The 25,256-nt window shown below is 40.5% G+C and overlaps 1 protein-coding gene across 2 annotated transcripts; it reads right to left on the bottom strand.

The window, feature by feature from the left end:
• LOC124253400 (MAU2 chromatid cohesion factor homolog) lies at positions 1-25,256 on the bottom strand. Of its 2 annotated transcripts, none has more exons than XM_046687156.1 (18): positions 24,987-25,256; positions 24,836-24,853; positions 22,964-23,029; positions 21,991-22,086; positions 17,082-17,204; positions 15,910-16,065; positions 15,349-15,424; positions 14,681-14,766; positions 11,488-11,578; positions 10,884-10,987; positions 6,153-6,230; positions 5,257-5,322; positions 4,447-4,574; positions 3,996-4,073; positions 3,530-3,641; positions 2,598-2,688; positions 2,206-2,333; positions 1-1,346 (listed from the first exon to the last, which is right to left on the bottom strand). In XM_046687156.1, exons 1-18 carry the CDS (start codon positions 25,221-25,223, stop codon positions 1,281-1,283), a joined length of 1,800 nt encoding a protein of 599 aa, XP_046543112.1. In that variant the 5' UTR covers positions 25,224-25,256; the 3' UTR covers positions 1-1,280. The 2 variants fall into 2 exon arrangements, with proteins under 2 accessions (XP_046543112.1, XP_046543114.1); XM_046687158.1 differs by having other exon boundaries at positions 14,681-14,754; positions 24,987-25,255.

Below are 25,256 nucleotides of genomic sequence, written 5' to 3'. Positions count from 1 at the left end.
TTGAGTCCATTCATGTAAACAAATAATAGGACATATCCCTTTTGTCCTGCAAACCTTTTGAGACTATTAGCGCACACTTTGCTCTTATTATCTCCACAGTACATATCTATGTTATGAAATATGGACTACTATTAGCAGAGTTTCCTACATTCAACAGGCTTTTACTTGACTGGAACTGAATAGTGGTACCAACTGTAGTGTAGTGATGGGCTACTCTAAGACCTGACTGCCCTGCGATAGAGACGATGGAGATTTCAATGATTAAGATGCAGATGCAATTGGCGCACAAAATGTCAGTATATTTACATAGAAGGTATTGTTAGAATTCATTGTTTATATTTTTCAGAGACAAATGCAGTATAATCAACATTAACACAAGCATTTTCTATATGAAGCTGTGAGACAGATTTAGACTTTTTCTTAAAATGGAATTTTTTCATCACTCTATATATAACTGCTTAGTATCATCTTATTTATTTTATCAAGCAAAATATTTAAGTGAAATATTACTTACTGATGAAATATGTAATGTACTACCGTTTAAATGGGATCATATAAAATGTTCCAGAATAAGGTCATCTTCCCTCAGCACTTCAGCATAAAAATAAAACAGTTATGTGTAAAATGTAAAGTGAGACTGAAATAAATTTGCAGCCAACATACAGGATGAACACAGGCAATACCAGGAGCTAACAGGACAAACCAAGAGTGCACTTCCCATAATGGTGTTGAATGCAGTCATTGTAGTTGTAGGACATCTTTCAAGGAATATGAATATGGCAAAGATATCTGTATCGGAGATGTTGCTTAGCATGACGACAAGAACAATGGTGAAGGGACCTGCCCTTTCTCCTGACGGGAATCTCAACTGGATTCCACAAATGTGGCAGCACTTCTGGTGTAGTGACTCATCCTTCCCTCTAAACATATCTAGTTGTGAGCAAGAGGTTTGACTATTCCCTGACATCATGTTTGGATAATATCTCATGTCAGTCAAGCTCTGTAGATCTTGTCCTGAGAGGGGTAAGGAACTGCCTCGCACCACAACACTTGCTTTTGCTCTGTGCTTGGAATCTCAGGAGAGCCCAAACCAGAAACAAGAACCACGTTCAGGTTTCCTTTTTGCTGCCATAATGTGTTTAACACATTTCAAAGGACCCTCACGGTTGCTAGCAGTTGGCTCAACTGCAGCCATGGCAACCACAGACACGGGGGCCAGAAGCCCAGGTCCATATATTCTATACACAGCCAGGTCATTTGGACCCCACCTTAGTCAGCTTTCACAACATAGAGCTGGACCCCACTGATGTACTACACAGGTGAAACGGGCACTGACCATCTGTCCACTGAAATGAACAAAAAAACCATCACATATCAGAATATAACAATTGTAAAATTGTTTTAAAAAAATAAGAAAAAAAGAAAGAAACACAAGTGTACTCTCCATGTGCATCTTTCTGAGTAAATAATTATATTTTGAAGTATGGGGTCTTAAATTTTTATATATATTTTGATATTCTTCATAAACTTTAACATTCTCAAACATATTTATTGAAAACTTTTCTGTGGGTGTGTAAGCAAAATATGATAGAGTCCTAAGACTATCACCAACTTGATACAAGTATTTCCTGTCCACCGTATTACTATCCATTGTATGATTACATAGTAACACTAGTCTTTAGCTTATAATTACAAAATCACATTGGATGAGGTTAAAAGGAAGGAGATATTGTAATACCTTTTTAGTTCCAAGAATAAGATACCATATTTCTGGGTAAAACTTACTACAAACCTAGGCCTACACACAAAACACATTAATAGCAGGTGGCTATGCTACCTAAACATATAAAAACAATGTCACTTCAATAGTGTATGACCACCAGGAGACACTATCAGGCAAGTGTGATTGCCTTATCATGAATATCCAATGTGAAAATGTTTAGAAAGTTTGCTCTGAGGTCATTGTATATTTCTTCCACTGAAATTAAATTCACATCTGACTGTACACAACAAGCAAGAAACTGTCTCCATCAAGTTTAACAAAAATGAAGCTTGGGATTTATGTAAGGCCCACATACTTATTCAGTATTCAGAGTTCAGAATCAACAATAAACAGAACCTGGAGCTATCTGTGATCTGAAGAGCTGTATCTGACAATATGATCAGTGTGAGCGCATGGTATATAAAGCTGGGGGTGTAACTGACCTGTATGAGTCCATGTTCTGACATCTGGGAGGACTGAAAGTGGTCTTTGAGGAGGGACTGTGAGAAACTTGAGTGCATCCGGAACTCTTCAGCCTCGTTATGAGAGTCCCCACACATACGGTAAAGGTCTGAAACACCACAGTAAAGATAAAATGCATAATAATATTCATGACGACCTCCGTTTTACACGTATCAGAGTTTGTCAATGTGATGGAGTACATTTCCACTATATGGTATGGTGCTGTCACGGTTAAACCGGGTCTCGACAATGCCCAAGGGATGCACAGCAAGAACATATATGAGAAAATGAAAACAAACCTATCATTACCTGTAATCATATTCACAGAAAAGCCTTAAATTTGTTCAACTTGCACATAAAGAGACTTGTTTACCTTTTAAGAGTGACGATGCCCAAAGTTGGACATGAACATCAGGGATTTTCCCAGCAAGCTGCATTGCAGGTGTTACCATATTCATTGCTTCCTGGAAATATGGGCAATATGGAAATAATACACGATATGAAATCTCACAAATGTCAACAGCACGTATCTTCCACCACTACCAGTAAAATTCTAATGCTAGCACTGACAACACCCACCGGAGGTTTTAGGCATGAACACTGACCTCACCCACAGAGGTGTAGGCATTAACACTGACATCACCCACAGGTAGTTTTAGGCGTGAACACTCTCCTCACCCACAGGAGGGGGGACGGGTGTAGGCATGAACACTGACCTCACCCACAGGGGTGTGTGTAGGCATGAACACTGACATCACCCACAGGTGGCTTAAGGTATGAACACTGACCTCACCCACAGGGGGTGTAGGTGTGAGCACTGACCTAACCTACAGGGAGTATAGGCGAGAACATTGACCTCACCCACAGGTGGTGTAGGCATGAACACAGACCTTACCCACAGGTGACCCAGAACATTGGTGTGAAGGCGTAATCATTGACCCAGTCTACAGGAGTACAGGTGTAATAACTAACCAGCTCTCAGGGGTGAGATGTAATCACTAATCAGCCTATAAGGGTGAATGTGTAATCACCGACCCAAACTATAAGGGCACATGATAGCTTGGACACATCTCAAAGGGAAGTGTACATGAAGACAGTAGGCCAAAGGAGGTTACTTTCTCATACAGTTATACATCAGTATGAATGGTTTTGAATAATATTGACCACTTAATAATGACACAAAAGCATTTGAATGGCTGAACACGAGTTTTTTCCTGGCAGGTGACCTGTATTCATATACTGGAGCACCGAATCAATATCTGTGACGAACAGATAAACTGCTTACAAAATGACGAAACTACGTACTCTGTTGTTTCCTAATGAAAGAAATATATGCCCCAGGAGTACAAGCGAACATGATGTTAATCTGTTCAAATCTTCTGCGTTGGACATCTTCAATGTTTCCCTGAGGTAGCGCCTGCAACACAATGTCATCTTCAATCAGTTACCAGTCTAGTATCAAATTCATCTCACATCACATATTCACCTATACATGCCATTCTTCAATTAAAGACAGGAAAAAGATGTCCTGGAATCATGTGTTGTGATTTGCCACACATGTCGTTGTCTGCTGTCCACACTATCAATAAAACAAACAAACACCCTTAAATGTTCAGACAGATACTGCTTACTGTTATACATTCACATAACAGCCTCATCCAAGTCTAACAAATCTCTGTGGATCAATGTTGTATCATGCTACGCCAACAATTCTACAGCTGCTAAGCCTGTAAGAACATCATGAATAGGGAAACATGCATCTGTCACTTACTTTGCTTCATTGTATCTTGCTTGGAAAAATGCTTGTAAACCCTGGACATAATATGCTGCTGCCTTTAAACTATGTGATCTGCAAGCATATGTGTTACAATAGATAAGCACTCACACTAAAGATGGTAATAATGACAAACATTTTTAATAACATCAACCTATCATAAACGACTATCATATAATCTCCGAAATGAAAACATTTCATACAAAAATGTAGTAAAATTACTCAAAAATATATCAAATGGGAGCCCAGGGACTCTTCATTTACAGAAACTAATCTAAACTTACTGTTATAGCTTTGCATACTATTACTGTTAGAGAATGGGATGTATTTAATAGATTTGTTTCAGAGTTTATGACAGACTAAACACTAACCTAACTTACAAAATTTCATCAAAAGTTTAATCCTGCAAAGGATTAAACCTATCTTCTAAATATGAGGAGCCACTCACCCTGATTCCAGTTTCTCAGGGTCTATACTTTCTAACAATCCCACTAGTTCTGTTTGTCGGTTTGTTCGTAGGTATACAATTGCAAGATTTAAATTTACAAAACTCTTCAGGTCTGATACTGTAGTTAACTGAAAAGCAAAGCAAAACCATTTTACAACCCACCTGACAATTAGAAACATAAAATTATTAAACAACAATACATAGAGTTGCATGATTTCCTATGGAATACAGATGTTTCCCCTTACAACTGTTTACATTACATTGTATCACTGAATGAGTATGTTACTAAATAAGTTTAGTTGCTAGGTGAGTGAGTGAGTTTAGTTTTACACTGCTTTTAGCAATATTCCAACATGTCTTCGGCATGATGAGCGAACACTTTAACCACCAGGATAACTCACTGTCCCTGTAGTAGCTATGTGAAATGGGGTTTCACATTAAGTTCCGATATTATTTCCCACATAAAAGAAAAAACAACAACATACAGTCATGTCAATGAGTGAGTGGGTGAGCATCTTTTCTCCTGACCAGTTTTATGGCCCTAGCACACTGAGACACCATACTACAGGTTTAACTTGAATATCCATCCAGACACAGGTTTAACTTGAATATCCATCCAGACACATTAAACTGACAAAAAGGTGGCCAGTCCATGTTTATCCATTCAGCAAGGACGATTAATATATTTTTGTTTGTGCAAGAGCAAGAACTACTATTACGCAAATGGATATAAATAGTTCAGAACAAAATCCAGTATATCCTGTATGCAAAGTGTGCAATATGTTTCCTCATGTGATAAAACTGGCTTACCTTGGATGCGGTTTTGAACTGGGCTTCAGCTGCTTCCATACAGTTCATCGACATTGCATACAAGCCCTGTAAACAACAACCCCAGATGCAATCAGCATACTGCAAATACAAATCTTGTTGATCCCATACTTTATTCAATAAGCAATCTATCACATCACTGGGCCCCGTTCCACAACACGATCGTAGCGCTACAACTGTCGTAAGTCTATGTTAAAGTATGTGAGTTACGATCATCTTAGCGCTACGACTGTCGTAAGTCTATGTTAAAGTATGTGAGTTACGATCATCTTAGCGCTACGACAGTCGTAAGTCTATGTTAAAGTATGGGAATTACGATCATCTTAGCACTACGACAGTCGTAAGTCTATGTTAAAGTATGTGAATTACGATCACCTTAGCACTACAACAGTCGTAAGTCTATGTTAAAGTATGTGAGTTACGATCATCCTAGCACTACGATCGCTTTGTGGAACGGTACCCTGATTATCAAGTATATCAAATCTCCCTTCTGATTTAACAAATACACAGGACACACTAACGACGAACATCCTTTTTTTGGTGATGACAGCCACGTTTGTTAGAATCTGCTGCACATTCCCCCATTGTGTGATTATCAATTTCACGCCCTTTTTCAGTTATGTCTTGAGGGTGTTGTATTTCCTTTTCATGTTGTAATGTGGTGAAGTATGATTGACGATAATTTTCAGTCATGGTTGTTTTGTCATATTTTGATGGATTTTATTTACAATCTAGCTCTACTCAAGTAGTTCATGGCAAACTTAAACAATTTGTCTTTATGAATGCACCTACAAAATCTGTCTGGACCCTGCTACCAGAAAGACGGGATACCTTTAGATATTTTCAACAAATAGTGAAATAATTTCTGTGCAACTCACCAGTAACGTGTGAATCTGTGCCCCATGTGTAGTAAATAACCTTGGTTGTTGCTGACAAACATGACACGCCTGGAATATCTGGAAGATGCAAAACATGGAGGTTACACAGCAAGTAAAGAAGACAAACTAAAATGTTGCATTAATATGATGAATTTAATTTTCGACTCAGTTTTCAACAATGTGTTTTTTAGAGTAAGAATGTTTTAATAAGCTTACATTCAGACGCACATTTGCTTATACTTACATGTATAGCTATCTACCGTAAGTCTAGTGGAAACGAAGCGTAAACACAAAATATAAACACCTGTGCAATTACCTCCCCTTCCCTGTCACCAATCTTTTCAGAGCAAAAGACCAAAAAGCTGTATAAGAGTGACAAAGAGGCCAAGTCCAGAGGAGTGGATGGGTGTGACTAAAATGTACATCTGAATGTAAACTTGTTGAAACATCGCTTTTATTAAAAAAAAAACCCACCATGTTTTAACTTACGTTTAGCCGTACATTTGCGGTGGGGGACAAGGCCCAAACAATATAAGTGCCTATGTGAAGCCTACGCAACCCTGGTGACACATAGTATTGACAGACTTCACTAGTAGCGTTGTGTTTACCCAAGTTCACAAAGAATGAACAATAACAGCCCTCCATAATAGCCTGTAGAGAGTAGTAACATGGAAAGCTAACGTGGATGCAAGTGCACTAACTTCGTGAGGGTGGGAAGAGGAAGGTGGGTCCATATTCTGCGCTGCAGACACTCATAGAATCACAGACTGTAACCAGTAGGAAAGAGTATTTCTGGTAATCTCCAACTTGGGGGTCGCAGATAATGGGATGAACAAAAGGCAAATGTGTAAAGAACAAACCGGACAAAGTGAGAGGTCAGGGAGTTCTTGAGAACACAGGATGGCGGAAAATGGAGGAATGTGATATATTCGAGGCTTTGAGCAATGCCAAACATGACATTGTAAGTTTTGTATATCCATGTGAAGGTCATCACTGTATGGATGCAAAAGATCCTCCCGGAACGGTAGAGCAATTGCAGGTCTGTTTATGATGTGTAGCAGTTCCGGGAACCACATCCTGGCCGACCAATAGGGCAAGACCAAAAGCAGACTAAGTCGTTTGGCCTGTGGAATCTTCTCTAAGATCAAAAGTAACAGAATGGTTGGTGGAAACGCATAAGCAACCAGATCCTCCAACAATATTGCTAGGGCGTCGTGGTCCCAAGCCAGCCGGTCTGGGACAGGAGACACAAATCAAGGAAGACAGTTGTTGTGTCGGGACACAAACTGATCTACTGTGGAGTCCAGAAATACCCTGTCAGAAGTTGAAACGTGATTGGATGAAGCATCCACTTTGTGGAAGGACTAGATGGCCCTCCAGTGAAGCATCTACGACTGACTGACTGACTGAGTTTGGTTTTATGCCGCTTTTAGCAATATTCCAGCAATATCACGGCGGGGGACACCAGAAATGGGCTTCACTCATTGTACCCATGTGGGGATTCGAACCCGGGTCTTCGGCGTGACGGAAGCATCTACGAAGAAGTGAGACTGAAACTGAGGCACACTCAGAGACAGCTTCGCAAACGTTCGACGGCTGCAGCCACCTCTCCATAGGTGGATTGGCAGTTGAACCAGACAATCTGGAAATAGCAGATGTGGGTGAAGAAATCTCTGAAGTTGGAGACGGCCCTGTGAAGAGAGGTCTTGTGCTGATGTCGACAGCCACAAATCTCCTGCCAACTATGTCACTGGGGCGTGCAGCAGATAAGGAAGACTGCTTACAATCTTTTGCCATCGGTCTTTAGGAACCACAATTAGGTAGAACGCCATTTTGAATCGAATGTTCACTTATTGCAGATCCTGAGTTGGGGATAACTCAGACTTCTGGAAGTTGACTATCCTCCCTAGTGAGCTTGAAAATCGAGTGTGATAGTCATGTAAGTAAGTCTGGCATGATTTAATTCCCTTGTAGTCCGACCCTGATAGCTTGGCGATCCACGACAGGTTTAATAATTTGAGTGAAAATGTACATTGAAATTCCAAGATGAAATGGAGGTATTTCTGGGACCCAGGGTGAATCGGGGCATGCAGATATGTGTCTTGCAGGTATAAGGAGATTAGAAAATCGTTTGGCAAAAATCAACCGTCGTAGAGAACTGAGAGAGATCATGGTGAACTTGTCCGGCGTTTGGAAATATGTGGCAATGAAGTACTTTAGATTGAATATGAGGTGCATTTTTTACGGTAACTTCTCCAATGGTTTTGCCACTGGGGGAGGGTCCATATCTCTCGCTTCTTCCCCTGCGTGTCCCCCTCCAAAGTTGGAGAAGGACACCATTCTTCTGTCCCCTGTAGGGCATCGGTCGCCACCTGACAATCTATTGGCTCGAAATACCCTCTGAACATTACAATGCAGCTATCATTGCTCCTGTTAATGTGAACGGGTTGGCGACTTGCAGGTCTCTGGGCAGTAGATTTAACCCAATAGCTTCTCGCTCTCAAGAGTGTATTTACCCTACACCCTACGTTCATTTCTGTACACACAATAGCGTAGACATCACCATTCTGTCATCGTCCGAAAGGTAATCTTTACCCTAAAAAAACCCACACAATCAGTCACTGTGGATGTCATGGCAAGTGGCAGCATTTGGTGTCGTGCAGCGTTATCAATAGCTTCCAAATGTTTGTCATCAGTCGAGTAAGAAGTTGTATTAGGAAACAATAATGCCCAGTCAAGATCCTTTGATACTAGAGAAGAATAATTCATACCATAGAGGGGAAATGTATGTCGCATCCCAGGTTTGGCAAAATTCTGAGAAGGCAACGCTGAAGCAAAATGAGTCATCGGGAAGTTTCGTGAATGATGAAGGTGACAGAAAACTTAGCGAGTCCAGTAAGTGGCCAAGCTGAAAAAACCCTGCCATGGGGTTCGATTCATTGTTGGCTTCCATGAAGTTTGACATCCACACAAGTACTTCAGTGTCCCGTAGGGGTCAAGGAGGGCTATCACCCCCCTCAGGTGGATCCAGTAGGGGTTGGTGTAACATTCAATGTCGAAAACGAAGTCGTAGTTGGCACAGTAGACAACGACAAAGCCGGCATAACAACAGGGTCAACAAAGGGAAAAGTGCAGCACGTAAATGAGTAACAAAAGTCGTCCAGTAAATTAATACTGGGTTGGACTGGTGCAGAACGAATTGGTGAGGTGTCTGGGTACACACTAGAAGAAGTAGTAGTCGCCGACGTCGAGGAGAACGACTACGTGAATAATTGTAAGTTAAACCATGACATGGATAATAGTCATCATCCTCGTAATAACAATCCTGTCGACAATGAGCGGGAGAAGCTGATAGTGATCTGTCATGGTAGTTCCCATAGTAATCGTTATATCGAGAAGGACGATCATAACGAGAAGAACGAGAATCTTCAAAATGCCGAGAAGAGCTATTATCGTTTTGATCAGGCCGATGACACGAAACACCCCTTATACTATCATAGTCGTCATAGCGAGAATCCATAGAATGTCTAGAGACTTGATCATCGTATCGCTCATTTCGTTCACGCCAATCCGTTCGTTCATATCGACCGGAACAATCTGACGTATCCCTGACGCGATGAATGACAACTCGCACAATATCGACCGAACGAGAGGAGGTGTCAACACGATCACTATGATCTGGTGTAGACATTGACCAATCCGCGAGGCATTGAATTCTATTAATAATAGAACATAGTCCCTGACATCGTAGTGGTTGTCATCGTTTGAGTCCCTATCGCTTGAGTCGTGAGTAGACGACATACCTTTTTACCTTGATTCTCGTTGGTTGTTGACAAGATGCCTGATCAATACAAAATGGCGGAGTGTCAACCGTAGGCCGCTCGGTCAAACTTCTGTTCAACTATAACAGCCTCCTTAGCCTGATCCTGAGAAGAAGCATGCTTCTTTTCATATCACTGATCAGCCTTCTCGCTTGGCAATGGCTCTCAAGTATGCACTGAAATCTTTCTCGGACAACTTACCACACATGATACATTTGAGGTTCACTGAACATGGTGGAGGTCATGATTCCAACAACAAGTTCAATTCACGGATTAGTGTTAGTGAAGCAACAAGTGTTTACACCAAGGAATAGGTTAGTAAAAACTTTACTTATTCAAACTCTATCAACACTGCAACGTCTCAAACACTGGAGCTCTATTTCCACACGTCCTATAGGCACAAGACACAGGAAAAATTGGTGACTGGGAAGGGGAGGAAACTGCACAAGTGTGTTTTTTGGTGTGTTTCCACTTGACCTACGGTAGGTAGCTATACAGGTAGGTATAAGCAAATGTACGGCTGAATTGAAGCTAAAACATACTTTTTAAAAACAAAGCATTTCTTTAATTTTCAGCACAGCCAGCTTTGATAGTGAGAAAATCACTTTAACAGCAGTCAGCTTTATGACATCCATACCATGATGGCCTGTAAAAAACTGAAACAATAGTTTGGACCAGATAATCCAGTGAATGGTACCATCAGCAATCTTCCATGCTGCTGGGATAACAATTCAAGTCATAGACCAAGACATAGGCTGACGACCTGATCAACTCAGTGGCTATTTTACACCCTGTTTCAAACAGTAACCCCAATGGAATCTTGTTTTCAGTCTGCACTTTATTTTATCAGAGGCATGTGGAGTTGGGGATATATTCTGTCCCCAACAAACCTTCACTGAAATAGACTTACTTCCTGGATTGCCATGGATTTGTTGCCCATGATGAGACGGCACATGACGATGTGTTCCAACAGCATCAGCTGGAAGGATGACAATAGCGGATGGCAGTCAAGCACTGAAACACAAAAGATATAAGGTTACCACCAATACACACCACATCGAAAGTAGGTCATGATTATCACAGCGATAGATAACTGACTGACTGACTGAGTTTGGTTTTACGCCACTTTTAGCAATATTCCAGCAACATCACGGCAGGGGACACCAGAAATGGGCTTCACACATTGTGCCCATGTGGGGATTCGAACCAGGTCTTCGGCGTGACGAGCCAACGCTTTAACCATTAGGCTACCCCACCGCCCCGCGATAGATAACACTGAAGTACTCTCACAGACTGCTGAAGTCCGTCGAGATCATTCATACTGTAATCCCACTGGCTGAACATCGTTCTTCACTTAAAAACTATGAAATTCTTGTAAATCCATAGTCAGATGGCAATCTATTAAAAAAAAAAATTACTGAAATTTCCAATTCAAAGGAAGGCAACTATGATTTGTCTCCCAAAATTAATTCAATGAAAAACAATGCCATTGTTGCCTGCAAGTAAATGCTTACTCTTCAGTTTCTCAATCTGCATGAGTGCTTTATCTGTGTACTTCTGTGCCTTGTCCATGTATCCTGCCTGCATTGAGTGCATCACAGTCACCTGAAATAAAAGCACATGGAAACATTCTGATGTTGGACTCAACATTTGGGGAACACAGGTTACACTGATGATCAAATGCCTGAATGAGGTTGGCAAGTAGACTTTCACAAAGCTTGATAACGGTACCACAGTCTACATCAAAACAATGCTAAATGCAATAATCGAGGAGTTTTTATTGATTAAGATGTATGTACTTTTGAATACTCAGAAGGCATAAAAACTGAAGATTAAAAACAAATGCTTTTGCTCATTGGTCCTGTGTGAAAGTCAGAGTTTTAGGGTACGAAACTAATGTCCCCAGGATATTCCATGCCCTATTTCTGAACAATTCTCAGTACTCCACACAAACACCGACACTACAATGCGCTGGGACCCCTAAACCATATTAGCAAGTATATAAGCAGATCAAACATTAGCAGTATATGTATGATATTGTAATGACAGTAATTTCATTAAAACTGATCTTTCACTACAATATCACATGATCTTGTGCAAATTTCTGACATCCATTTCCTGATTACTCATAATATACGATTCTCAGGCAACTAATTATAACAGAACCTATTTTCCCAGGCATAAATATGAGTCAGTGAGCAAGATTCAAGTAGAAATGAACCACAGGAAGATTCCACTTCCTGAAAGTTCTTGAGGCTCTGACATGTTCGACATGCTCTCAAACATCTATCGATCGTAGGATGTCCACTGAGAGATAATCATCTAGAGAGGGTACAGAATGTATGGTCGATCTGTACCTTTCTGTGGCAGAGATTTATCTGGATGTAGAGAAAGTAAACTCTGCTACCATGGCAATGGTCACTACTCTGACAAGTAATGTTGTCGTCTCCACTGAATGAACTAAGTCCGTTGATTGTAAAGGAAAGACGATGATGGTCTCCAAGTCTTTGCCGCTGCTGTAGATACTGATTTAGAGAAACCTGCATCTTCTGCAAACTAAGTTTCCAAGTGGCCACACTGAGCATTGGAAGATTGCTGTTGAAGGTATCCGACTTGGCTTGTCCAAGATCTTGTCTCAGTGGATTAGTAACAGTAGAAATCATGGGAACAATGCTTTGCTTTGGTATCGGCATCCTAGATAATTTCCAGGGTATATGTTCCGATAAATGTCCACTTGTACCCTGGATGCATCTACGTCTCAGCCAGATAATTGTATTACCTCCTTTTGCTGGCTCTGCCTTCACACAGTAGCCAATCAGATAAGCCGTTACAACTGAGCTTGCCAGTGTCAACACAGATGGTGTCTATAGCTGCGGAGGTTTGCTTGCTGTGTGACTCAGATTTAGGGAAAAAATCAAAGACAAATTGACAGGTCTGAAAGCTTCAAAAAATATATGCAAGAACTCCTTCTACCTCTTTTAGGGTACCTCTGCAACAATTATGTTGCCAAGTTTAATGGGTTAGATAAAAGAAGCGAAGTGAGTTATGATAGAAGCCTTATGATTGGTACACTCAACTTCCCAGATACCTGATTGGATAAAAAGCTAGCAAAGGGAGGTAATACAATTATTGGGCTGAGACATAGATGCATCCAGGGTACTAGAGGAGATTTATCAGAACGTATACCCTGGAGATTATCGAAGATGTGGTATTGGGGGAATAATTAGAATGATTTTGGCATTTATTATCTTAAGGATTTCATTTTCCAGATTAACTTTGAGAGGGAATCTGTAGGCAAATGAGCTTGTTAATTCATGGAAAGTGTATCTACTTGAAAGGCCACTGAATATGGAACTCAACTGACATATATCAGGCAACGTTCAGGCAAGTAGCAAAGAGGTGGTGTATCCCACTGTGATGTTAGTAAGTGGAACACTTCTGATGTCCCATGGTAACAATGGTTGCCTGCTTGGATATTCAGTCTCATTGAATATGTCTCGTTTCTCATGGAATATGTCTTGTTTCTGTCCAGCAATTGATGGAAGCCTGCCAAGGCATACAAATTACAATTATGAAGTCTCTAACATCAGTCAACTGGACTAGGTTCCCCCTTCCTTCTGAATGTAAGCTACAACTATGATGTTGTCTGTGGGTATGAGGATGGAGAAGTTAGGTAGCAGATTCCTCCAGTTTTTGAGAACAAAATAGATTGCCTTCATCTCTAAGCAGATGAAGTGAACATTCTCTTCTATAGACCCTGCATCTTGGGTTTATCCATATTGGCTCCCCATCTCATATTGGATGCATGTGTAGGCAATCCACAGGTGTTTGCATTTATCAAAGGCTCATGCTATTCATCACATGATCTCTGTGAAAGTCCAAAGTCTGAGATCTCGGAAACTTGATCCAGTATGGGAGCTGTCGTGGTATAAATCTTCCTCTGCATGTCCAATGTTATAGCAATGTAAGGCTTCCTGGTAGAGACATCCATCAATGGAGGCTTTGAGCTGGCAGATCTGGCAATGCTTCAGTATATCGATCCAGGCAGGCAGATATCGTGCTTAACACTGTCATTGCTTTTGGGGATATCAATCCTCCGCAGTTATGACTGATATTATTAGGTAAACCACATATCCATTAACTACTGTAATTACATAAACTAAGTGCTAGAGACATAAACTCAGCAGAAAGGCAATGTTGACTCTAAAAACACAAGAAAGGGTTGAAGCTTTTCCTGCCTTGACAAGCTGAATGCTCACTGGCTGTACTGTTCTTTTGACAACTAATTGTGTGCAGATGAGTGAGTGAGTTTAGTTTTACGCCACACTCAGCAATATTCCAGCTATATGGCGATGGTCAGTAAATAATCGAGTCTGGACCAGACAATCCAGTGATCAACAGCATGAGCATCGATCTGCACAATATTGGGAACCAATGACATGTGTCAACCAAGTCAGCGAGCCTGACCACCCGATCCCGTTAGTCACCTCTTACGACAAGCATGGGTTGCTGCAGATCAATATTCTAACCCGGACCTTCACGGGTCATGTGCAGATGAGAGTGAAGAGGGCATCTGTTGAAAATTCTGAAGATTAGGTTTGCCTGACTGAAGCCTAAATAAGGGATTTCTGGTAGTGATGTAATAGAGGTGGAGGATTTGTAACAATATGTTTCTGGCATGCACAAAGATAGCTGAAGACGACTCACCAGGTACACCAGCACACACATATGTTCCTTTGGCAGCCACTGGAACAAGTCAACTGGGTTTCCAGACAGTGGCTCTGAAAGGAGAACTGCAATATAGATTTACAATCATGGTTAAAAACAACTGAACATGGTCATGGTATACAGTGGTAATACTGGTATGGGTCAAGTTTTAACACAACACATAACACAAAAGTTACAGACACAAATATTCTCATAAATATTTCATAAGCACTCCTTTAGCATGTGTTTCTCAATGACTGATTTTACTTCTTTGAGTGGCATTAATCATGCTTGACAACGGTACAAGAATCTGTATCGAAACGTTGCACTCAAAAAATAATAGAAGTTGTTATCCATAAAGTTTGTTCCAAATTGACTTTTACATTTCATTAAATAACTAATCAGCTTAAGGATGTCATTCCCATGGAGTCAAAAAGAATTCAGAAAAATGTTATTAAACATGCTCCATCTGGGTTTGATAGTAATTCATATTTTTTCAAGAAACTGTAAACATGATCTGCTACAAAGTTTCTTTCTACCTAAATGTAAAAGTACACAAAGAAATATTACTTGTAGTTGTTGAATTTTATCACAGAGATGTTAGAATGAAAGAGACAGCCTCATCTTCTATAAATCAAAACGAAAGTAATATTCAGTAGTATCTTTACCATCATCTGTGTGTATCTGTGTTATTGTCTGGATACTCTGCTGTAGCTGCTTGAGTGCCGGTTTTACACTTTTCACCTGAAAACAACACAGAATACCACAATTGGAACTATCAAACATAGGACCCGTGAAGGTCCGGGTTAGAATATTGATCTTCTTCGACAACCCATGCTTGTCGTAAGAGGCGACCAAGGGGATCGGGTGGTCAGGCTTGCTGACTTGGTTGACACATGTCATCTGTTCCCAATTGCACATATCAATGCTCATGATGTTGATCACTTGATTGTCTGGTCCAGACTAGATTATTAACAGACAGTCGCCATATAGCTGGAATATTGCTGAGTGCGGCATAAACTAACCTCACTCACTCACTATCAAACACAGACACATGACCAAACTAACTTCCAGAGACCATTCTGAACATAGTTGCCTCATTCCAACATTAGGTGAGGATCTAATACTACATATGCATGTTTAAGGATCTTCCAATGAAAAGTTGCAGCCTGCAGTTTAGAAGCAACTTGGCCACAATTCATGCTACCATCAAAGACATATGGCCTCACCTGTCCTGACATGAGATAGTGACACACTTGCAGGACAAGGAAGAACACTTTCAGAGATTCCTTGTGTATGGGTGAGCCCTGGTATGTTTCAATGAGACCTGACACCATGGATAGACACTCATCAACATCCTTCATCTTCTTATCAATCAGCAGAAGCTATAAGGAAAACAAAACCTTTCTATATTAACAATTATCCAAACGTTTTTTGGGAAATTTATTGCCACAGTTTTAATACCTACTGCACTGACACATACAGTATTCATACAAAATTAATACACAAATGACACCTAATGTATTTATAGTCCTGATGCTCACAGCATTGGCCAATACAGTATTAATGCAAACAGCATTTATATGTGCATAATATATTGATTCAGTCTTCTATTTTATAACAATTATGTAAATGTTACTCTTTCCTGTGAAATGTGAGAAAAGCTGATATCAAAGAAAGAACTATGAATCTGCTAGCATACCATAATACTGAGATACTTGTTCAATCTGTTGTATAAAGCAACAGCTGTCACTAGCCTATCTGAAAGTATGGGTGTTACGATTTCCTGAGCAATAGGATCAGTTTTGAATGAAGCTCTAGACAGTATAATGTTTGGAGTGTATGCTTGCTCCTCCATCAGGTCTGATGGAGGAGCAAGCATACACTCTTAAATGTCGTGTTATTCACAATAAAGAAGTTGACATCGATAAATCTTTCTTTTCTTATGCATTCCACTTCTAAATACCCTTCAAAGATTTCAATTCGATGGGTGTTTTTAAATCCCAAATATGACCCAACCCCTCAAAATACTAGAATCTTAACTTTGCTGGGAAAGTGTAATCACAAATATAATTTATACTGCATATGAAACTATCGAAGGTCTGATGGTTAAAAAGGTTTGAGGTACACAATTTTCAAAGCTGACTGAATGCTGATGCAATATTTGTGACAACTATAGGAGAAAACCCTGGGTAGCATAGATCAGTTCCTGTGTGGGTCATCACAGTTACCATTTAACAGGAGTTATGTAAATACCGTTGACTTGGGAAGGGACAAGAATACAATTCTCACATTTACCCACCCCACCCCAAATACTACTACCAATATTGGATTTCTACTGTGCCCATCACAATTTTGTGGTCTTGGCTAGTGGATCAGCATTCCAAAAGCTGAAACTTACCATGCCCTTGCTGAGGAGGAACAGCATCCGTGTGTAGTCTGACTGAGCTGTTCGAGCAAACTCCGCCCCGACTCCTAGCAGTCCACAGGCAGATAGGAAATCCTTTTCTATGGCAAAGATTTGCTGAAAACAGTAATGAGGACTGTGACAAAAGATTTACTAGTATATAACAAAAGAAATTTTATTTGACCAGAGGTCATCTGTAGGATCATTATGAACTTATCCTTCCAAAGGTACAATTTATAATCATTATAAACAGACTGAACACAAAGTTATCAGTTAATCAAGAAGATGGATACATATGATGTTTTTTAAATAGAGATACTTCCTATGTACACATAGTTACATTTAAGAAATTACGATTACCATTCCTGCACACATGTAAATTTTACCCAATGATTTTGTAAAATGAATTCTCCAGCTATGGTGCAACAGTAAATGATATAATGTTGAAAAGTGAAGCCTCAACATTGCTCAAATATTACATCTATATCATTATGGCCTTTCAATCAACAGAGGCTGGACTGGAGAAAACCAGTGAATATTAGTAAAATCTAAATATTTTTTATATTTGTATACTTATCCTGCACTACTTTCTTCCTGCACTTATTGCATGCATGTTTTGAGTTAATGACTAAAGAGGTGGGTGGCAAGGTTACCTGGCTTACTGCGAGTCATTATGCCTCAATTGTATGGTCGAATGTGTTTATTTTTAACTAATCCAGCACTACTTACTTACTGCACTTATTGCTTATGACTCGAAACATGGCTGTGCCAGACGATTGATGTTGAAAGCGTAGACTGCGATCACTTCCTTGTCTCGGGTAAACATCCGTCACCGGAAGTGACGTCAACCACCTTTGATTATTGCCGTAAATCCCACAGATGAAAACAAAGAGGAGAGGTAGCTGAAAGCGCAGGGTGGGCCCTTATCATAAGTAGTGCAGGATAAATATACAAATATAAAAAATATTTAGATTTTACAAAAATTTTAACTAATCCTGCACTACTTACTTCCTGCACATTTATCGGACAGGCAGGAAGGAGGGCGTATCATCTGTGGGGATCGCCTCGCAAGGTAAACAAAGACAGCTCAGTCAATGTTATCAAGTGCGCCTCGGACAGCGAGTGACGATCAGGCAGTGGTAATAGGTATATAAGACACGTAGTCTTAAATGGAATATACCAGACGATTTTTAAAGCGTTATTAGCTTTAGGGAAATGTAGTAAAAAGCAGTGACTCGGGTTAACCCAATCGTTACTCCTTAACTGACACACCCAGTTGTTCTCCTAGAACAACTCTTTTTCCATACGTCATCGCGTGCTTCATGGGAAGAAAAGCATGGTGGAAGGTATCTTCATTGCACCTGGCAGAATAGTCAACAGACAGTGACTATCTCTCAGTGGTAATTCGCATATAAGACATGTAGGCTTAAATGGAAAAGACCACGCGATTTTTAAAGCGAGATTAGCTTTAGGGAAATGCAGTAAAATGCATTGACTTGAGTTTTTCGAGGTGTTGCTCCTTAACTGACACATCCAGTTGTTTCCCTCGGAACAACTCTTTTCCCACACGGCGACATCATGCCTTGTGGGAAGAAATATCATGAATGAAGACACCTTCGTGGAATTTGGAAGACTGGTCGACGGAGAGGATTACATCTCAGTGGTAATTTGCATATAAGCCATGTACACATAAATGGATTTTTAAAGCGTTATTAGCTTTAGGGAATGCAGTAAGAAGCATGGACCTGAGTCTATCCAAGTGTTACTCCTTAACTGACATACCCAGTTGTTTTGGGTACTCATCCCCTCATTCATTCCCCACATGACATCGTCGTGCTTCATTGTGAACAACAATGTAGGATGTGATATCCTTCGGGGATTGTTGAGGTGCTGGTCTGGCACCAATGGACACATATGGTGTGGAGACTGATTGGCGAAGACTGTGTCCCACTTCTAGAAACACTCTTGCATTATCAATGCCACTGTACAGTTACAGTGAAGCGCTACTGTACGGTGACAGTGAAGCGCCATAGTAGAGGCGAGTGTGCGAAGTACTGGAGGATGGTGTAGATGTAGGGGAAACCAGATCAGCCGCATTTTACGCATGAATAAAGGAAGTCCATATCCACAAAACACTTGGGGTTTTGCTTACATGCCTCTGACGGCTTGAGTTCGCTTAATGTACAAACTGAGTACACCAGCTGAACACAAGAGGAACACAGGAACGTCTTCACCCCGACAACAGATGATAATGGCGAAATAGAGAACCCCAACCTTGACCTCAAATAACACACGCATTGGCAAGATCTGCCCGTAAGTGTTCGCCAAGGACAGTGGGGACCATCCACTACCAAGCCATCATAGAAGAAAGGTAACGATCCTGTACGGATTCATCTCACGTCAGGTCTGGAGAGACAGTGTTAATAGCCGAAGCTAAGTTTGAGATAGGTGTGAGTTTGAGATAGGTGTGAGTTCCAAATCAAGGGCCGTCATCCCTTGAGACTCTCGCCTTGTAAGACGCACTGTACGAAGAAAACTGTCACGCTCTTAATTTCTTGACAAGGGATTGCGTAAACGCCACGCCCGGCCTTAGGCACCATAATAGTTGAAGTCTCCGAGGGCAAGATGTGTTCGTCGCCTGATGTAGGGGCTATCGGAGACAGTGGCGCAACCAACAGCTGCCGAAACCCTTGAACATGTTGGAGGTGGTAATGCAGTATGTTGAACACTGGAGGCACTAGATATAGTGGAGGCGTCATATAAGTGCTGAATCTGGCATAAACGCCGCTGGAACACAGTATTCAGAGTCCAACACTGTTCCATTGAACTGTCTGCCTGCTGGAGTGAGTATGGGTTTATAGGCGCTAGATCTAGTAGAGGCGCCATACAGCTGGTAGCTGTACAGGCGCTAGATCTAGTAGAGGCGCAATACAGCTGGTAGCGCTGTACAGGCACTAGATCTAGTAGAGGCGCCATACAGCTGGTAGCGCTGTACAGGCTAGATCTAGATCTAGTAGTAGCTGGTACAGCTGGTAGCTGTACAGGCTTAGATCTGTAGAGCCATAGAGGCGCCATACAGCTGGTAGCGCTGTACAGGCGCTAGATCTAGTAGAGGCGCCATACAGCTGGTAGCGCTGTACAGGCGCTAGATCTAGTAGAGGCGCCATACAGCTGGTAGCGCCGTACAGGCGCTGCATCTGGTAGAAAAGCCGGACAAGACGCTGGAGTGAGTGAGTATGATGGTATAGGAGTTGGATCTCGAAGAGGCGCCGTACAGCTGTTAGTGCCGTACAGGCGCTATATCTAGTAGAAAAACCGGACAGGCGCTGGAGTCAGTAGGCGCTATATCTGGTAGAACCGCCGGACAGGCGCTGGAGTGACCAAGTGAGTATGGTGTTATAGGCGCCATACAATCGCTGGATCTGGTGGAAACACCATACAGGCTCTGGAGTGAGGAAGTATGGTTTACAGGCACCGTACAGGCGCTGGATCAGGTAGACCATACATTTGCTGTAGTCAGGAACGAAGCTGTAACAGGTAGGTATGGCGACGGAGACGCTGACACCAACTGCTGAACGCCGAGGTTGTAGTCGATGTGGTAGATGCGCCGTACAGGCGCTGCAGTCCCTGCTAACTAGGTCAAGTGTGGAATGAAACATCCAGTGACTGCTGAGCGTGCGGCGCATGGATCTTAGGCGTCAGGAGTATGACGCCTGCCATGGAAACTCTGAAAACAGCAACCTGGAGAATGGAGATCGAGCGCGCCAGACGCCCTGGAGTTTGTGGACGTCAGTGGTGTGGCAAGTATCTGGGTGCTTGCTATAGGCGACATCATAGGCACTTCATAAACGGGGGAAAAAGTGTTAAGATGATATATTAAGAAAGCGCAACAAGCTGGCTGACTGGCTGAGTATGGTTTTATGCCGCTTTTTAGCAAGATTCCAGCAATATCACGGCGGGGGACACCAGAAATTGGCTTCACACATTGTACCCATGTGGGGAATCGAACCCGGGCCTTCGGCGTGACGAGCAAACACTTTAACCACTAGGCTACCCCACCGCCCCCGCAACAAGCACATTCATCATGTTAAAAACGGGGGAAAACACGGAAAAGTGCAATTCAAACAGTATGAATGAAGGCACTTATGAGATACCCCGTCTTACAAACTATACAGCAGTACTATAGTATAACAATAGTAATGAGGAACACAAAGGGAAACAGCATAATTGAGAACAAACGTCTCACAAATACTGACAAAAACTGGAGACCAGAATTAAGGCTTATATATATACGATAATAGTATAACAAATAAACATGAGCCAAGAACAAGCCACTACAAATACATCGAAGCCACGTGTTCTGAATGGCGAAGTGACCGATAATAGTGATGAAAACTATCGTGTTTAACACAAACACCATCACTACAACAGTACTATAAAAAGAAACAGAAGCGTAATACCTACACCCTCTGAAAAACAAAGGAAAACACCCAAAAGTCAGTTTATTATCAATAAACACAATTCATAGGATACAAATCAGTCGAGCTGGCAAACCACACTTCTTGCGAGGCATGCGAAAAGCAATAATCAGAGGTGGCTGACATCACCTTCCGGTGATGCGTGGGCAGACGGATGTTTACCCGAGACCAGGAAGTGATCACAGTCTACGCTTTCAACATCAATCGTCTGGCACAGCCACGTTTCGAGTCATAAGCAATAAGTGCAGTAAGTAAGTAGTGCAGGATTAGTTAAAAATAAAACATATTCGACCATACAATTGAGGCATAATGACTCGCAGTAAGCCAGGTAACCTTGCCACCCACCTCTTTAGTCATTACTCTGCATGAGGTAGTGGGGACCTATTCTAATCAGGAATCCCTACAGAGCAGGTGTATGTACATACCGCCAACTGGAACAGAAGTCGACAGTGCCAGTATGGAGCCTGTTGGGACATCTCAATTGCCCGGTGTAGGATTGGTTTGGCCAGCTGAACCTGGTTCTTCAAAAAGAACATTCCCAAGTCAGTTTCAGGAACATGATATTACATCACAGAGTATGGGCAATATAAATATTAAGACAAAACATGTAAAAATTATATGTTGTAAGAGACAAAACAATTAAGAGTGGTAGTAAATACAAGAATACAAATACTTTTAAGAATCACTGGGCAATAAATACAAAGCCTGTATATAATAACTTTATATCTGTTTAAAGGAAAACATAACTTGGAAAACATGATGCAATGCTTAAAACAAATACAACTAATAACACTGTACCATCCCAATGACATATGAAACACCGTTTTGGGGTAATTTCATAAATACATCACATCAGTTTCAGTGATTTCTGAAGTACAGTCAGACCAATATGCAGTGTGAGCAATGTCTCTAATATCCTCCTGATGGCTAAATATTACCCTGGTTAAACTGAGTAAGCAATGTTCTCAAGATGAACCGAAGAATAAAGGATGGGAGATTTAAGGATCACTAATTTCAAATACCAAGGGAACAAATGCAAAGGACTGCAGGAACTTACACACCTAGCATCTGGGATGATAACCCCATGCTATGAAAAGACTGACATAAAAAGCAAATCATCAGAAAATGTGGTCACTTATATTGACACCCCAAAAACACAAGCATGATTTAGGGTGAGGAGGTGAAAAGCTAATATTTCTCTTGAAATTCTCATTTCAGTTGTGTCTTATGACAAGCTATGTCTGAGACTTTCAAATTGTACTTGTTAGATCTTGGGATACTATTAATATATAAGTTATGTTTTGAATCTCATGTAAGAAAAATATCATAAGCAATTACCCATGCTCCCATGAGGTCCACTTAAAGCATAGCAAAACAGATCAGATGTCTGTGGCTTACCTGCTGTTCATAGAGCTGAGACAGGATACTGGCTGACTCAAACAGGACGTCATCATTTGCTGATAGCTGGCATAGTTAAGGTTACAACACAAATAATGTAAATATCCAATTGTTAAGTACTTCAGCTTTAACCAAACCTCAACATTAAACTTGCAATAAGTTATAACATATTTAATTCAGTGAACTAGAACAAATTCTACATGTTTTTTTCTTTAAAAACTTTTGTATTGTAACATTCAATTCAAATAAACTAATGACAACATGAGAGCATTAAAAATAATATTACCCTATTTCTCACCTCTGTCAATATTTGCTGTGTTTAGAAACACCACTCTATGATGTTATCAACAGCAGTGATAATTGAAAAACCTGTGGGTTTTTTTCCAACAATCTCACTACATTAACAAGACATCTCCCTTGCATGTATCAGTAGCTTTTCTACAATGGTGAAATGTAAGATAAGCACCTGTAAAAGTCTTCACTAGTTTGGTACAAAATTTAAATAATTGACTAAAAAGTATGAAACTGTGGGTGTTGCTCATATTTTTCTAAAGTATCAAATGAGTTAAAATTCACAAGTAAGCTTAAATCTATTTGAAAATTAATATCTAATAATAATAGTTAATCAGTATTCTTTGCAAAGCTTTAACAATATTGCAGCAAATGGACCTCACACTGTACCAATGTGGGAAAAGAACCCTGAAATGAGGGAATGCTTTAATCACTAGGCTTCCCTACTGTCCCATATAACAAATGTCAGTTGGGGCAAACATATTTCACATTTATCAAACAAACTTACAAAACCTTACAAAATCTAGCTGCTAGTAGTGGTTTTTGCTTAAATAATCAGATAAATGTTGAGTAATCTTTGACAAAACAAAGCAATGACATAATGTTTGTTTGATGAGTATCTAATCTTACAAACTGATCAAGCTTCAGTTGGATTATAGGCCATGAGCTAAATCTCATCACATGAACTTCCATACATTTGTATTGAAACAATCTAAGTAGTAACTGACTAGTTCCCATTACACAAATGGAACTTCAGTACATAACTGACTCCACATATATGCTCATAGAACAGAATTTTCAAGCAAAAAATTACTCCTCGTGGAACCACACGGTATCAATTATCAACAACTACCACTGATTAATATAAACAATGCTCTACTTAATTATCAATAAAATTCAGAACAAATTCAGAGTTCAATCACACTCATGAAAAGAATATTACAGGAATGACAAAACAAATTCTTTTTCTGAGCACTTTGTCGAATGTCAAAGTTCACAGACCGTTCATTGTTAACACGCTGCATATGCATTTTCCTCATTTCATGATCTTTCATTTTCAAAACAAATGTACAGTCACCAATGTTTGATATTAAGTAGTGCTTGTTACATATCCATACAAAAATTGAGTTAGTTCAGCATGTTGTAGGATCAATAAACATCAATCTACACCATCAAAAATGACCACTACATTTACCATGTGAACAGTCCTAATATAAAATATATCCAAATTTTGAAATACACTGCGTCATTACAAGGCACACTCACAATATATTGAAATCAATGTCATTCAGAAGAAGGAAAAGACGATATCATCACATTAATGGATATAGGTCACATGATCAAAACAAAGCAGTCAGCTGTCAGAACCTAAGAAACCCAGCCATGTTCTCTTTTGACACGAACAGACGAGGAAATACACTGTAGGACATATGACTGTATATGTCAACTAAATACTGTTATTGAAACGTTGTCACTGTGGTATGCCAACATAAGCTGATGTGATAATGTCAGTTTACACAATGTGCACCTGTTCCATGCTTGGCTTCTCAACCATTGGCATGCCACATTTCAGAAGGATACCGATGACGACACGCTCCACTGAAAATAAAAGTAAAACGAAATTAATATTGTAAAGTGCTTAAAATATCAAATTACACATACAAGGCTACGAAATACTCTACATTAATTGCCTTGATCGCTCTAAGAAAGTGACAAAAATACTTGAACATACCGCCTTTTCCAAATGAGCCCGTGCTGCGTCGATGTTTTTTGTGTGGGTCAGTAAAATATTGCCGAGTTGGAGGTGCGTACGAGCCTCGATTTGTGGCGGAGGCTTGAAAGTAAAGATCGACTGAAGACAGTGTATGCAAAGTCGGATGTTTGGTGGGTTAGAAGTCCTGAAATTTTCTGCAAAACCAAGGAGGGCCGTGTACCAAGGTTGCTCATTAGAAGTCGACGCCATTTTCATTCCTTCCCGCTGGACTAAATCCGCGAAGATAAT

This window comes from Haliotis rubra, unplaced genomic scaffold (genome assembly GCF_003918875.1).
Source record: "Haliotis rubra isolate DU_JTF1 unplaced genomic scaffold, ASM391887v1 Scf54, whole genome shotgun sequence".
Classification (NCBI taxonomy): Eukaryota; Metazoa; Mollusca; class Gastropoda; order Lepetellida; family Haliotidae; genus Haliotis; species Haliotis rubra.
This window is presented reverse-complemented; position numbering and strand designations above follow the sequence as displayed.

Bases quoted from the DNA above. Each gene is read 5' to 3' on its own strand.
- LOC124253400 (XM_046687156.1), bottom strand. From the start codon at position 25,223: ATGAAAATGGCGTCGACTTCTAATGAGCAACCTTGGTACACGGCCCTC. The intron at 16,066-17,081 runs GTAAGTTTCAGC...TTTTCCTTATAG, and splicing joins TCCTCCTCAGCAAGGGCATG to CTTCTGCTGATTGATAAGAA. The intron at 4,074-4,446 runs GTGAGTGGCTCC...ATATGCTTGCAG, and splicing joins CCTGAGAAACTGGAATCAGG to ATCACATAGTTTAAAGGCAG.